The 13925-nt window shown below is 35.9% G+C and overlaps 2 protein-coding genes across 2 annotated transcripts in view; one reads left to right on the forward strand and one right to left on the reverse strand.

Moving 5' to 3' along the window:
- Positions 1–633: 633 nt before the first annotated feature.
- On the forward strand, positions 634–7608 carry uba5 (ubiquitin-like modifier activating enzyme 5). The gene is made up of 12 exons (XM_039666668.2): positions 634–945; positions 1030–1075; positions 1164–1253; positions 1536–1645; positions 1968–2054; positions 2138–2222; positions 2395–2499; positions 2996–3123; positions 4855–4990; positions 6520–6595; positions 6700–6806; positions 7020–7608. Exons 1-12 carry the CDS (start codon positions 797–799, stop codon positions 7095–7097), a joined length of 1197 nt encoding a protein of 398 aa, XP_039522602.2. The 5' UTR covers positions 634–796; the 3' UTR covers positions 7098–7608.
- Positions 7240–13925, reverse strand: part of nphp3 (nephronophthisis 3) — a 29619-nt gene continuing 22933 nt past the window's right edge. Inside the window, exons 25-28 of the mRNA XM_039666670.2 lie at positions 12135–12375; positions 11843–11968; positions 11622–11737; positions 7240–11141 (exon numbers count right to left, since the gene is read on the reverse strand). Of these exons, the coding sequence (XP_039522604.2) occupies positions 10976–11141; positions 11622–11737; positions 11843–11968; positions 12135–12375 (649 nt within the window). The 3' untranslated portion in view covers positions 7240–10975. The remainder of the gene's footprint in view (positions 11142–11621; positions 11738–11842; positions 11969–12134; positions 12376–13925) is intronic.

Below are 13925 nucleotides of genomic sequence, written 5' to 3' on the forward strand. Positions count from 1 at the left end.
TATTCGGATCTTTTTAATGAATCCATCCATGTGTTTAAAATTGAACTGAGGGAATACGTTGCTTCTTTGAAACTTCTGAAAGACTCCAGTGATAACATTTACTCTCTATGTGAAGATTTCTCAAAATATTTGTCATTATAATTTCTAAAGCTTCCATATAATTTTACTTTAGGATTATATATATATATATATATATATATATATATATATATATATATATATATATATATATATATATATATATATATATATATATATATGAATAACGTTGACATGCCTTATGGACTGAAATGCCTAATTTATTTTATATTTATTTGTATTTATTTTGTTTATTGAATTTTGTTCAATTTAACTGTTTATGTTATCCACAAGAGTCTCCCAACGAGAGATTTTGTAAATTGTTTTTTTGTAAATAAGTGTAGCTCAAAAATGCAGTTGCTAAGTGTACAACATATTTAGGTTTCCAAATGGCAATATATTTGTTACTTATGTCTCCAAAAATTTAACTGGAAAAAATGTATCGAACTAAACGTAATAAACAGCCGCCCTATGAATTTAAATTTTGGTTGCGACGAACCGATTCGTGAGAATCATGAACTGGTGGAACATCCGTTTCTGTGAACTTTGTGTTTCACTCCGGACTCAATAGCGAGAGACACTATTCGCCAGCTGATTTCTAACAGTGCAGACGTGTACATTAAGTAGTGATTTTAATCGTTTCTGTGCTTTGTTTACCCTCCTCTCATCCGATCACACCAACCCGTCTTTATTGGAATAGAGGGTCTTTACAGAAGAAATGACAACCGTTGAGGAACTGAGGCTGCGAATCCGCGAGTTAGAAAATGAACTCATTAAATCCAAACAGAAGCAAAGTGATGCTGAACATCATCTCAGACCAAAGATTGATAAAATGAGCGCTGAAGTCGTAGACTCAAATCCATACAGGTGAGCACTTTAATCCAGCTGTGTGTGTATGTGTTTGACTGACATATGGAGTGCAATTTTCACATTTAATTAAATGTCTTGCAGTCGTCTGATGGCACTCAAAAGGATGGGCATAGTGCAAGACTATGAGGTAAACATGCTTACTTATTCTTTTATGAGACTTTTACAGTGTTGACTTCTTGTTCAGATGACAACTATTCCCCTGCTGTCTTTCTCAGAGAATCCGCTCGTATAGTGTGGCAGTAGTGGGAGTTGGAGGGGTGGGGAGTGTCACTGCAGAAATGCTCACCAGATGTGGCATTGGTAAGGTAAAGCACCTTTATCATCATTCCTCAATATTTAGATCTAATATATGTGACATTAAGAGGCATGAATCAAATGTAGAGATGCACTGATTGGCCAGTCTATAGTGTGGTGCAACCCTAACATTAATTAAAAATGGTGCATTCCTCAAGCCTTGTATTCCTGTAGTGTTTAGTGTGGAACACAGGAGGGAAGCCAATAGCATAACCCCTGGAGACATGCCTCGGCTCTGCGGTAACAGACTGTCATGCCTCTTTCTGCTGTGTCTGTGATTTCTTCCCCTGCAGTTGCTGCTGTTTGACTATGATAAGGTGGAGCTGGCCAACATGAACCGTCTCTTCTTCCAGCCACATCAGGCAGGACTCAGTAAAGTTCAGGCTGCAGAACACACTCTTAGGTAAAGGGGAGAGTTCACACAAAATGAACATTCTGACATTCAATTTAAAGGGAAAATTAGCCCATGATTTACTCACCCTCAAGACATCCTAGGCGTATACGACTTAATTCTTTCAGACGGATACAATCGGAGTTATAATAAAAAAATACCCTGGCTCTTCCAAGTTTTATTATGGCAGTGGATTATAGGATAATATACACACACTATTATTTTATTATTAATGGAAATCTACCTCAACTGTAGTGTTGATTGGAAATTATGAATTGAGGGGTCATTGATGAATTTGCCAACATTTTAATGTATTATATGTTTTCCTGCACAGGAACATTAATCCAGATGTTGCTTTTGAGACCCACAATTACAACATCACCACAATGGACAACTTCACGCATTTCATGGAACGCATTAGGTGATTATTATTTTTACTGTCTCAAATTTATCTCCCTCATTTTGATTTAGTTGTAAAAAACACTTTTGTTTTTGTGTTTTCAGTCACGGAGGACTTGAGGAGGGGAAGCCTGTAGAGTTGGTCCTCAGTTGTGTTGATAACTTTGAGGCTCGGATGGCCATTAACACGGTGAGTTCTTTGCATTAAACTACATTTAACTATCGAAAGAACTATATTTGTTGTTTATCTTCTTTAACACTTTTTTTGTGCAAATTTATGAAAATATGAAACAAATAGCTAGCCATTTAGCCACACTACACTACAAATAATCAGCAATTAAGTTTACTTCTCTCTCTCGTAGGCATGTAATGAGCTGGGTCAGACCTGGATGGAGTCAGGCGTCAGTGAGAACGCAGTTTCTGGACACATCCAGCTCATTATCCCTGGAGAAACGGCTTGTTTTGCTGTATGATAAACCCTCACCCAAAATAACAAATTACGGGCCAGATTTACTAACAGCTTGCATCAGCGCAAATCCTATTTTTTGGTGTTAAAAAAAACCCAGTAAAGACATGCAGTGAATGATTAGTGCTGAAAAGGCATGGGAGTTAGTAGGTTAGGAGTAGGAGTTAACCTTTCTGTTGCAAAATTTGTGGGAGGAGAGTATTTAAATGAATCACACAATGCAATTGCCTAAGGTTTGTGCTTGTCAATTTTTGCGACTCCATGCTGTTCTTGATAGACTGAATTGTCATTATGGAAATGACCTGGCTGTATCTGTTCTTTAACGTGCGCTTTGTGAGTAAATCTAATCTCTCACGCTAATTTGCCCTGTTTCATAAATCTGGCCCTTAAAAAAAACATTTCGTATTGTATGGTTGTACCCTCTAAACACTAGTTCTGTCAAATCAAATGGGTTGGAAAGTTAACAGTGGTCTGATGCAGTTCTGTCTGTGTGTCAGTGTGCACCTCCCCTCGTGGTGGCTGCAAATATCGATGAGAAGACATTGAAGAAGGACGGGGTGTGTGCCGCCAGCCTGCCCACCACAATGGGAGTGGTCGCTGGTCTCCTTGTGCAGAATGTCTTGAAGTAAGACCTCATCACAATCCTAAGGATTCAACACAGGCCTAACCACACTGTTTAGAAACCAATAAAGCCTGCTGTATTAAGTTTGTTATGCAATTTTGGTAACACTTTAGTTTAGGATTCAATTCTCACTATTAATTAGTTGCTTATTAGCATGCATATTAGGATTTTTGGCTGTTTGTTAGTACTCATAAAACACATACCATCATACCCAATACCTAAACTTAAAGGCATAGTTCACTTTGAAATAAATGTTTGATATGTTTTAGCTTACCTCAAGGGCATCCGAGATGTAGGTGTCTTTGTTTCCACAGCATTTTCAATTTTGACATTTTTCGGTCAAACCGGTGTTGTCTGTCATTCATATAATGAAGGTTTAGGGGGTCCACCTCAAAGAGCATGCACAGAGAAGTCCAAATTAAACATGATTTAATGACTCGTAAATGTAAGTACACATTGATGGCCTAAGACAAGAAATTAGCGGTTTGTGTGAGAAAACGAACAGTATTTATATAGTTTTTACCTCTTGTTAACAGCTGTCAAACTGATCTGATTCTGAATCAGATGTCCAACTGAAGCGTGTCCAACGTTACGCCGTAAGTGATCTCTCGCGCGTCTACGTCACGCATTGTTTACACAGAGATTTCGGAAGTTTTACTTTTCACTAAACATATTTAGATGTATCGAAATAGTCATTGCGATTTCCCGTATATCTAAATATGTTTAGTTTAGATAAAAAAGACACCTACATCTAAAACATATCAAAAATTTATTTCAAAGTGAACTATCCCTTTAATAACTACCTTACTAACTATTAAAAAGCAGTTTTTGGGAGTTGGAGGAAAAATTAAGATTGAGAATTTGACCCTAATCTGAAGTGTGATCTTAAGTTTCTACGGTCTCTCAATTTATCAATATGATCAAAACTTACACAATCTGCTACACTCTCTGTCGTCTGATTACTTTTAGGTCTTTTAGCATAATTATAAAAACGTTCAGGTTGTGGTACATGTCTTGTTGCTGTGAAATCTTTAATTTTTATAATAGAAAGGAAGGACTTTTACATTGATAATATTTCAAGATTAACATTTACCTGGCTGAAGCAACTTAGATTTACTTGATTATCTTTAAATCATTTTAAAATGTATCAAATATGATTCCTTAGGCTTTTGAGGAATGTTTATTTGTACATCTCTCAATGATCATTGTATTGCATTACATTATATATTTTGCCCCTCACAATATAAATTACAAGGCTTTAACCATATTACTAAGCATTTAAATATCATCTTACTAAGATTATTAGGAGATAAGAGTGACGTTTTATATTAAGTGATTAAGTTAGCTTACCTGAATAAAATTGAAGTTTGAGCTCAATATTCTCCAATATCATACTATGATATCAAATATGATGCTAAAAAACACACAAACATCCATTTAAACGAAAGAAAATTTTTACTATTACTAACTGGTGTATCCTATTCCAGTTGAGTTACTAATTTGCCATTACTTTGTAAGTAGTAAATGCTGTAGTATCACATAAATGCCATTAGATGGCAAAATATAGCCATTTTTTTTTTGTCAAAGCAGGGGTTAACTGAACCATGCAAACAACCCAGCCAAACCCTTTATTTAGCCCATGGTCATTTCAAGTCCTTAGAGGTCCTGCCCAGTCAGTACGGTTCAAAAGGACTTTAAAACACAAGGCCTGGAATGACATTGTCTGTATTGTAGGTATCTGTTGGGGTTTGGGACAGTGAGTTATTACCTGGGCTATAATGCCATGCAGGATTTCTTCCCAAGCATGGCAATGAAGGCCAACCCACAGTGTGATAACGCATACTGCAGACGACAACAGGAAGAGTACAAGGTGACACTTCTACAAATGCAAACATAAACACAATTTTTATGTTACTGCTGGAATACACTATACAACTTTTGCCTTTGTTGACGCTAGTTGCTGAAAGTCAGAGCCAGCCTGCAGATTTGAGTTTGACAGATTTAATATATTAAATCGTGTAGTGTATGATGGCCACATACTCAATTTTTTTTCCTAGCTTCAGACTATGATTTCATCCAGTCGGACGATATCAAACATATGATGCATAGTTATTTTAAATCTGTTCGAAATTTATGAAAAAAAATCAAATTTAAGTAATGTAGTGTATTCCCGCCTTATTTTTGGACCTTGATAGTTATTTAAGTGTGATTTATTGATTAATAATGAAATATTATTAAACCACAACATCATTGATTTATTTTTTCTTTACTTCAAGGGTGTTCATTCATTTTTATGTTAAATTTTATTTTAAAATTTTAGACAATTTATCATTAGCCTGATTCTGACTGCTGAGTAGTTGCATAGTTCCAAATTATTAACGTGACTGTTGCTATGCAAGTTACTTAAATGAGTAGTTCACTTTTAAAAAAACTTTTGCTGATAATTTACTCACCCCCATGTCATCCAAAATGTCCATGTCTTTCTTTCTTCAGTCGAAAAGAAATTAAGGTTTTTGATGAAAACATTTCAGGATTTTTCCCCATATAATGGACTTCAATGGGAACCAAACGGTTCAAGGTCCAAATGAGAGTTTCAGTGCAAACTGCAAACTGTTCAAAGGGCTTTAAACAATTTCAGACGATGAATAAGGGTCTTATCAAGCGAAACGATTGCTCATTTAAAAAAAAAATAACAGCAAAGTTAGTTTTATAAGCTCAAATGGTCGCCTTGCTCTGTTCTGTGACGCACGTTTGTGACTCTCCTGTTTGAACTCGTTCATCAAAATGAACGAATCTTTTCCCGAGCCAACTCGTTCATTTCGTTGAATCAACCAAATGACACAAAAAAAGATTTGTTAATTTTGATAAACGAGTTTGAACAGGAGAGTCACGAATGCGCATCACAGAACAGAGCAATGCGAGCATTTGAGCTTATAAAACTTAAACTTTGTTGTTATTATTCTATGTATGTTTTAAATGAGCGATCGTTTCGCTTGATAAGACCCTTATTCATCGTCTGGAATCGTTTAAAGCCCTTTGAACAGTTTGCAGTTTGCACTGAAACTGTCATTTGGACCTTGAGCCGTTTGGTTCCCATTGAAGTCCATTTATATGGAGAAAAATCCTGGAAAAATTAATTTCTTTTCGACTGAAGAAAGAAAGACATGGATATCTTGAATGACATGGGGGTGAGTAAATTATCAGCAAACGTTTTTTTTTAAAGTGAATACTCCTTTAATAAGCGATGTAAATTAATGGGATACTCCACTGAAAACATAAGATTCTGTCATTTACTCACCCTCAAGTTGTTGCAAACTGTTGGAAGATATTTTGAAGAACTTTGGCACCATTGACCAATATCAGCAGTCAATCATTGGTTATTCATTGGTAATTTTCTAGAAAAAAGAAGCAGAACGGCCAAAGCAGGAAGTGGAGGAGCAAGAAGAGGAAGTGGTGCATGAAGACAATGAATGGGGTTGGCATCACACACACACACCACGCAAAACACAAACGATTCCTCATTCATAAAACCGAAATGTGTTAACATTAGTAAGCTTGAACCAGAATTATTTCTGACAGGTATTGAGTTGGTATCAGAGGTGTCAGAAGCGGAGCTTCAGGACGCATCAGGACCGGTACCAGATCTACCAGAGGGCATTAATGTAGCCTACACCATACCTAAGAAAGTACGACCCACTGAAATATAATAAATCTTTGGTTTTTCAATATTTTAGGCCACATCAATAATGTCACAAATATCCTAAGAAAACCTAATTACCTAACTAACAATAATACATTTTTTTTTTTTTTAATCAAATAAATGCAGAGTTTGTGAGCATCATTGTCTCTATTTACTGTTGTTTACATGTAATATTCCAGTTGTTCTTTCTCTTTGCCAGGATGAAGTATCAGGGGAGACTGTGGAGGAAACAGAACAGAGTTTAGAGGAGCTGATGGCTCAGATGAAAAACATGTAAGGAAGACGGAACCGACATCATTGAACTCTCCCACAGACACTGAAATCGATCTCATTATTATTTTGTACTTGTAGACATGTAACATCTGAGGTCTCATACTAAATCAGTTTGGATTTAGTTTTTATTGTTTTTGCGAAACAACCTGCAACACTCAAGATGTTTACAGGTTTACTTTGACTGAAAGTCTTAATACTGAATTGCCATCATTGTTACTCTTTTGTTTTGTTGTTGAGGTTTCAGAGTTGGCGATGGTTAACAGAACTAACTGTAATGCCGTAATTGTAATTTTAACAGCCGTGGAGGAAATGGATGTAGCTTCAGCCACACATCTAAATATAAACGTGTCATTTCTTATTCTATCTGTGCTTATAGACCTCATCCAGATATTATAAAGAACATCACACAAATATTTTCAGACAATTTATCATCAGTCTGATTCTGACTGCTGTATTGAATGGTATGACATTTGGAATAATGCAAAAGAAAATAAATTTATTGTTGTTACATTCTATTCAGCTTTTCCTTCATTTCAACTAGCAGATAAATGTCATGGAGCCTTAGCAATGATCGTGAAATCTGTAAAAAATCTTTTCAAATGTTGTTTTTATTTAATTATGCATTTATTGGTACAATACACTATACTATTCTTTTGTGCATTGTGAATTTGGGTATAAAATACCTTTTGGCCGTGAAATTAAAAACAACACCTAAGCACTTGCACAAATCTTCTAGTACAATACAATTTAATGTAATACAAGACATTATGGAATATTATAGCTGCAATACGTAACTTTTTGGGGGTTAAAAAATGATCCAAAATAAATTTTAGCAAGTACATAACCAGCCAGTGTTCAAAACTATCTGCTTGCCTTAGCTCGATTCAAAGCGGTAAGCTTTTAATGTTATATTATTATTACCAAATGTAAGGTCTTTTCGTACCATAACTTGGATTAAAAATTAGACTTAAAGGGATAGTTCACTTTGAAATTCATTTTTGGTATCCAAGATGTAGGTGTCCTGGTTGTGAAAAAAAAAAAAGTTGTCAAACATTGTCTGTTACACGTTTATCGAAATCGTCTTCCATTGCGATTTCCTGTATATCTAAATATGTTTAGATCTTCACAGTGAAGGGTAACACTTCTGAAATCTCTGCGTAAACAATGAGTGACATACACGCGCAATTGATCACTTACGGCGCATGCGCAGACCGAAGCGTTCGTGCCGTCAGATCAGTTGGACATGGCTGTGGTTACAAGGGTTAAAAACGATATAAATACTATTAGTTTTCTCACACAAACCGCTCGTTTCGTGTCTTAGGCCATCAATGCGTACTTACATTTATGAGTCATTAAATCCTGTTTAATTTGGACTTCTCTGTGCATGCTCTTTGAGGTGGTGACCATAGACCTCCATTATATGAATGACAGACAAGAACGGTTTGACCTAAAAAATATCAAAATTGAAAATACTGCGGAAACAAAGAGGTAAGCTAAAACATATCAAAAATTAATTTCAAAGTGAACTATCCCTTTAGGGCTACGCTACATAACTATTCTTCAATAAACTGTCTTCCTTTGATCCAGTACATGATTTTTAGGTATTAGAAGTAAGATTTTTTTTTCTTTTTTGACACTGATGATCAGCTAAATTAAAAAAAATTAATTATTCCATAATTAGCACGTTTTCCCAAAATTCAACAGTTACATGATGATTTTGCTACAAAATGAGGCACATTAGTTGACTGAATCTGCTTTAGCACCTTTTCAAATAGTGTTTAAATATTTGCATTTAAATCATTTTAAGACACTGATAAATTGGAATTTGGTATTTCTACCATGATTTTGTATCCATACAACCTTTTCATTTATATATCCATCCTATGTAAACAGGTCTAGCCATCAAAAACTTGGCACATGCAATTAAATAGCAAAGTATTTCACATAGAGACAATCTGCAGAATCAATCAAACAAACAAAAAAACAGTACCATTTCTAAATACAATATCAATATATAATAGGTCATAATATCATATGGATGTAGATGCACTTTTCAGCTGAACAGTCATTGTATAAAATAAACCACATACTGGCACTGCATTACAAAAAAAAAAAAAGCATTTTTACATGCTGTGCTCTGTGGTGTTGCTCAAAATGTGAGAGACCTTTATAATAAATAAGATCATTTTATTGAATACCTGAAAGATAATCTCAAGTTATAGTTTTCTATGGCTATGTATGCTTTGCACTTTACAACTGTTCTCACTGTTTAAGGTAAAGGTGAATCATTTGCCTACAGGAAGCAGGTGATAGGGCAGAGGAAGGAGTTGAGACTGTGAAACTTATGCTTCACTTCAGTGTGGCTTGAATCTGTAAGCAACTTCAGCACAAAGTTATGCTCAGATTAGTTTCCATATCCTGAAGTCAGCAGTGATAGAAACAATGTGAATAGACAACTCTTTAGCTTTTTGGCATCTCACTTCACATGCCATGTGATGTGACTATATTTGTTTCCCAGATGTTTGTACTGTGCAAGTGAAAAGTGCTTTGGAATAGAAATAATTCTTATGCATAATTCTTATACAATACAAAGGTAAATACACTTCTTCAACATTACTGTTGAGATATATTTATACTCAAGTTTATCATTTATAATTAGGGCTGGGCAACGATTAATCGTGATTAATCGCATCCAAAATAAAAGTTTGTGTATACATAATATATGTGTGCGTAGTGTGTATAAATACTTTGTATATATAAACACACATATGTTTATATGTTGTATAATTATTTTGTATATACAAACACACACATGCATGTATATATTTAAGAAAAATTTGTTCTTAATATATCAAATAGTTATATTTACACATAAAATTAATGATGTATATATATATATATATATATTATATACATGCAAATATTTCTTAAATATATACATGCATGTATGTGTATTTATATATACAAAATAATTATACACACTACACACATATATTACGTAAATACAAACTTTTATTTTGGATGCGATTAATCATTGCCCAGCCCTATTTATAATACTCAGTGATAATTGAAATATATATATATATATATATAGCACATATAGCGAGAAAATGTAAATAATATTTTTGCATTGCATGATCAATCAATAACTATGGAGGCCTGTTGCTGTCAAAGAGAAGAAATATTGGAATTGGCTACTTTTTCACCTTACATATTAACATTTTGTATCTGCGGCTTCATATTTTATTACTGCGACTTTTCTGGCATTTGCGACTTCACATCTCGTAACTGCAATGCAATTTTTTCCAAATTGCGAATGCGACTTCATCTGTCTTACTGTATTTGTCATGTTTTTTCCCGCAATTGCAAATTCTCATATCTCACATCTCATAATTGCGACTACATATCTAACTTGACTTTATATTTCCTAAATGTTTTTATTTTAAAAAACTCCCATTTACCCATTTTGTTTACTCTGAGGTAGCATTCCATAAAAAATACCATTCGGTTCAACACTATTTTACAACACTTCATAGTGTAACAGCAGTGCACTTGGAATCACTGGTATGCTAATGCGATAGAGTGTGTTACAACAGTCATTGAAAATCACAGTTATAAAATGCTTAATTTCTCAGGTTTTGCCTTTTTGAGAAAGAGCACCCAGTGGGAATGAGCGAAACATTTGAGACACTTGTAAATTACAGTAGGAATTGGGACGGAGTCGGATCCCAATTCCCAATGCATTTTTGATTGTTCCATGTGGACTTCACATGCTTGAAGCATTCAAGCACAGGCCTGAACACAACAAGTGTGGCCGATATGGATTCATTAATAGAGGCCAGAGTACACCGTAGTTAAGTGTTGAGGGGTCCTGTTTAAGTGTCACCTTGAGGTGTGAGGAAGGGCGGGGGTCCGCAGGCTAAAGGTGTCGCCGCTGGATGAGTGATGTGAGGGGGCTTTACCACACACCAGAGACGGCTCTGCCTCCTTTATTTCCATTGCTCGCTTGTACAATTCAGCAGCTTTTTCGAAATCTCCCTCTTCATAGCTGAAACAGAGAGTGGTTGCAATGCTGATGTTACAAGGGTGTTCTGGATAGTTGCCATGTGGCTACTTGCTGGTCCAGTCTTTTTTCTCTATTAGTTAAATAAAAAACAATATTTCCAAGGCACAACATAATAAAAACCTCAGGGGGCCTAATACTGACCCTTGAGGCACTCCATATGTGAGTGCTGTAAATATTCATCTTTTGAAAAGACTACAGGCATTCAAAACTGTCAGATTATCCTTACATTGTAATATTATATGTATTACATTACATTATAGCTGACCATTACGGTCATACCGACATTACTTTGATTCACTCATCTGTTAGAATACTTCATAACTGTAATACTGAAAGAAGCATTTTCTGTAAAGCAGCTTTGAAACAATATGCATTGTAAAAAGCACTATAAATACAAATTGAATTGAATTAAAACGATTGTGCCATAAATTGGCACAGGTGAGCTAATAAAATAAGGCTAACCTTAGTACAGCCAGGTTTTTTAGAGTCTCTCCGACACGTGGGTGAAGTCGGCCAAGACTGTCCTCGTATACCTTTAGAGCGTGCTCATACAAAGGAAGTGCATCACTGTGCTGCTTCTGCAACATAAACACACATCCCATGAGTCACATCATCAAATAACACAGTAGACGGGATAATTTTACAAATCAAAATGTGGCCGAAATCTGAGATGTTTTTCTCACTAGTTGGCAGTAGAGCACTGCAAGGTTAACCAAAGCGGTGGCCACACTGGGGTGTTTGGGCCCGAAGCTCTTCTCTCTGATTTCAAGAGCTAGTTCATACAGAGGAACTGCCTTTTCCAGCTTCCCCTATCACACACGCACACACACATACATACAGCCAATTAAAAAGGGTCAGGAATTCATTAGCAATATTAAAAAGACAAAACATTGAACTATGCATAATCGCCACTAGATTACGTGCTACATGTTCTGCAGAGAGGTTGTGATGCGAGTCTTTCCTGTGGTTTCTCACCCTGCGTTTGTAGAGCATTGCTAAGTGCTTGAGGGTATAGGCAAGAGATGGGTGATCTGGGGCGAGCGCTCGTTTGCGGATGTCTAGTGCTTTTTCGTACAGCTCCTCGGCATTCTCATACTCCTTTCTTTCGCTGTGGAGCGAGGCCAGGTTGTTCAGAGACTGGGCACAGTCGGGGTGATCTGGCCCCAACACGCGCTGACGCATCTCCAGGGATCGGGTCAAGAACATCTTTGCGGCGCTGGGTTATAAAAAAACAATATGTTAAAATGGCTATTATATGACTACAAATGGGAAATGCATATTTTAAAGAGCCCCTATCGTAGCATTTGAAATGTTCCTATTTTTGTTTTAGGAGTTTCCAAAAACAGTTTAACATGCATGCAAGGATAAAAAACACTTTATTTGTCTTATACTATGCATTTATTTTTAACTGATTTGCTCACCGACTCCCAGATGATTCGTACAACGACTCATTTTTCCAAACCACTCCTTTGCGTGACGCTAATCGGCGGTGATTGGGCTGATGACAGACCCAGTCAGTTATTGTTTGTTAGCATAATGCATAAACATATTGATAGAGCACTGCAGTACTACAAGACGCTCTATTCTTTATGACAACTCCATTAACAGCGACAAACATTTCACATATTTAAAAAAAATTGACATTGGAGACCTAAAAGCTGCGCTGAGCGTAACTTACACACACACACAGATACACGCGAACACACATACTGCCTCGCGCCCCGATGCAACAAAACCGTTCAAAACCCATAAAAGCAACAATTATTAATACTTACAGGTTGTTATTCGAAGGAGGAAGCTGATCTATATACACTGGGTAAGTAAGTTACTGAGCCCTCCTTCAGGAACAACCGCTTGCGAATCCACATTTGAATTCATTTATGTTTTTGAACTAACGTTATTCGTCAATAAAATGATGAGAACCTAATCGGGCTACTGTTGTGGTATCATTGCAAATATGAACTCTAACCACCGATTCTTCACATGCTCATCCCTGGGAAATGAAAACAAAGTGGCTGAACTTTCTTTGCATTGTAGAACACAGCGTCTTCTCGACATGATGCTATGATGAAGTATTTGAAAGTGTAGACTTCAAGTTTACACTTCCGTCTGCGCACGGCCAGTATGTATCTACGTCACTACGAACCAGCTAATGACTCGTTTCAAAAACAATTCATTTCACAGACTCAAAGTCGACTCTCACTTTTGAAAGACAATAACTTTATATACGGTGCACTTTCAGATATAAATCTTTGCAGGATATTTTCATTCCCTTAGAGCTATATTCCACACCATATGAACAATCATTTTCAAAAATCCATGATAGGGGCTCTTTAAACTATTTAAACTACTACTGGTTTACAAACTCATTTAATAAAACTTGTGCCTTGAAGCGAGTTGAAAAGAATTGTCCGTTTCTGAAAAGGCTTATTTATGTGCCCAACAAGTGCAATACCTGAAGTTTTAGTGCTCATCTTTTTAGCCTCACTGATCTACTTGACATTGCATTATGATCTCTTTATCAGAGACTTAATTGAGCGATAATTTATAATATTCATATCAGCGTTTTGGTGTAGAGTAATGAAACTCTGAATCTCACATGACCTCCTAATACTCAGAGAATGGTATGTCATGCTATGATGTAACTGCTGTGATAATTCCGTGATCAGATAAGTTCTTCTTTTGTCAGTTCTACACAGCAACTGTGCTTTTTTAAAAGAGCTTTTTGTGAACAATCTTCTTTGAAGGACAATCAAAATGGCAATG

The sequence above is a fragment of the Pimephales promelas genome, chromosome 22, assembly GCF_988280905.1.
Source record: "Pimephales promelas chromosome 22, fPimPro1.hap1.1, whole genome shotgun sequence".
Taxonomy (NCBI): Eukaryota; Metazoa; Chordata; class Actinopteri; order Cypriniformes; family Leuciscidae; genus Pimephales; species Pimephales promelas.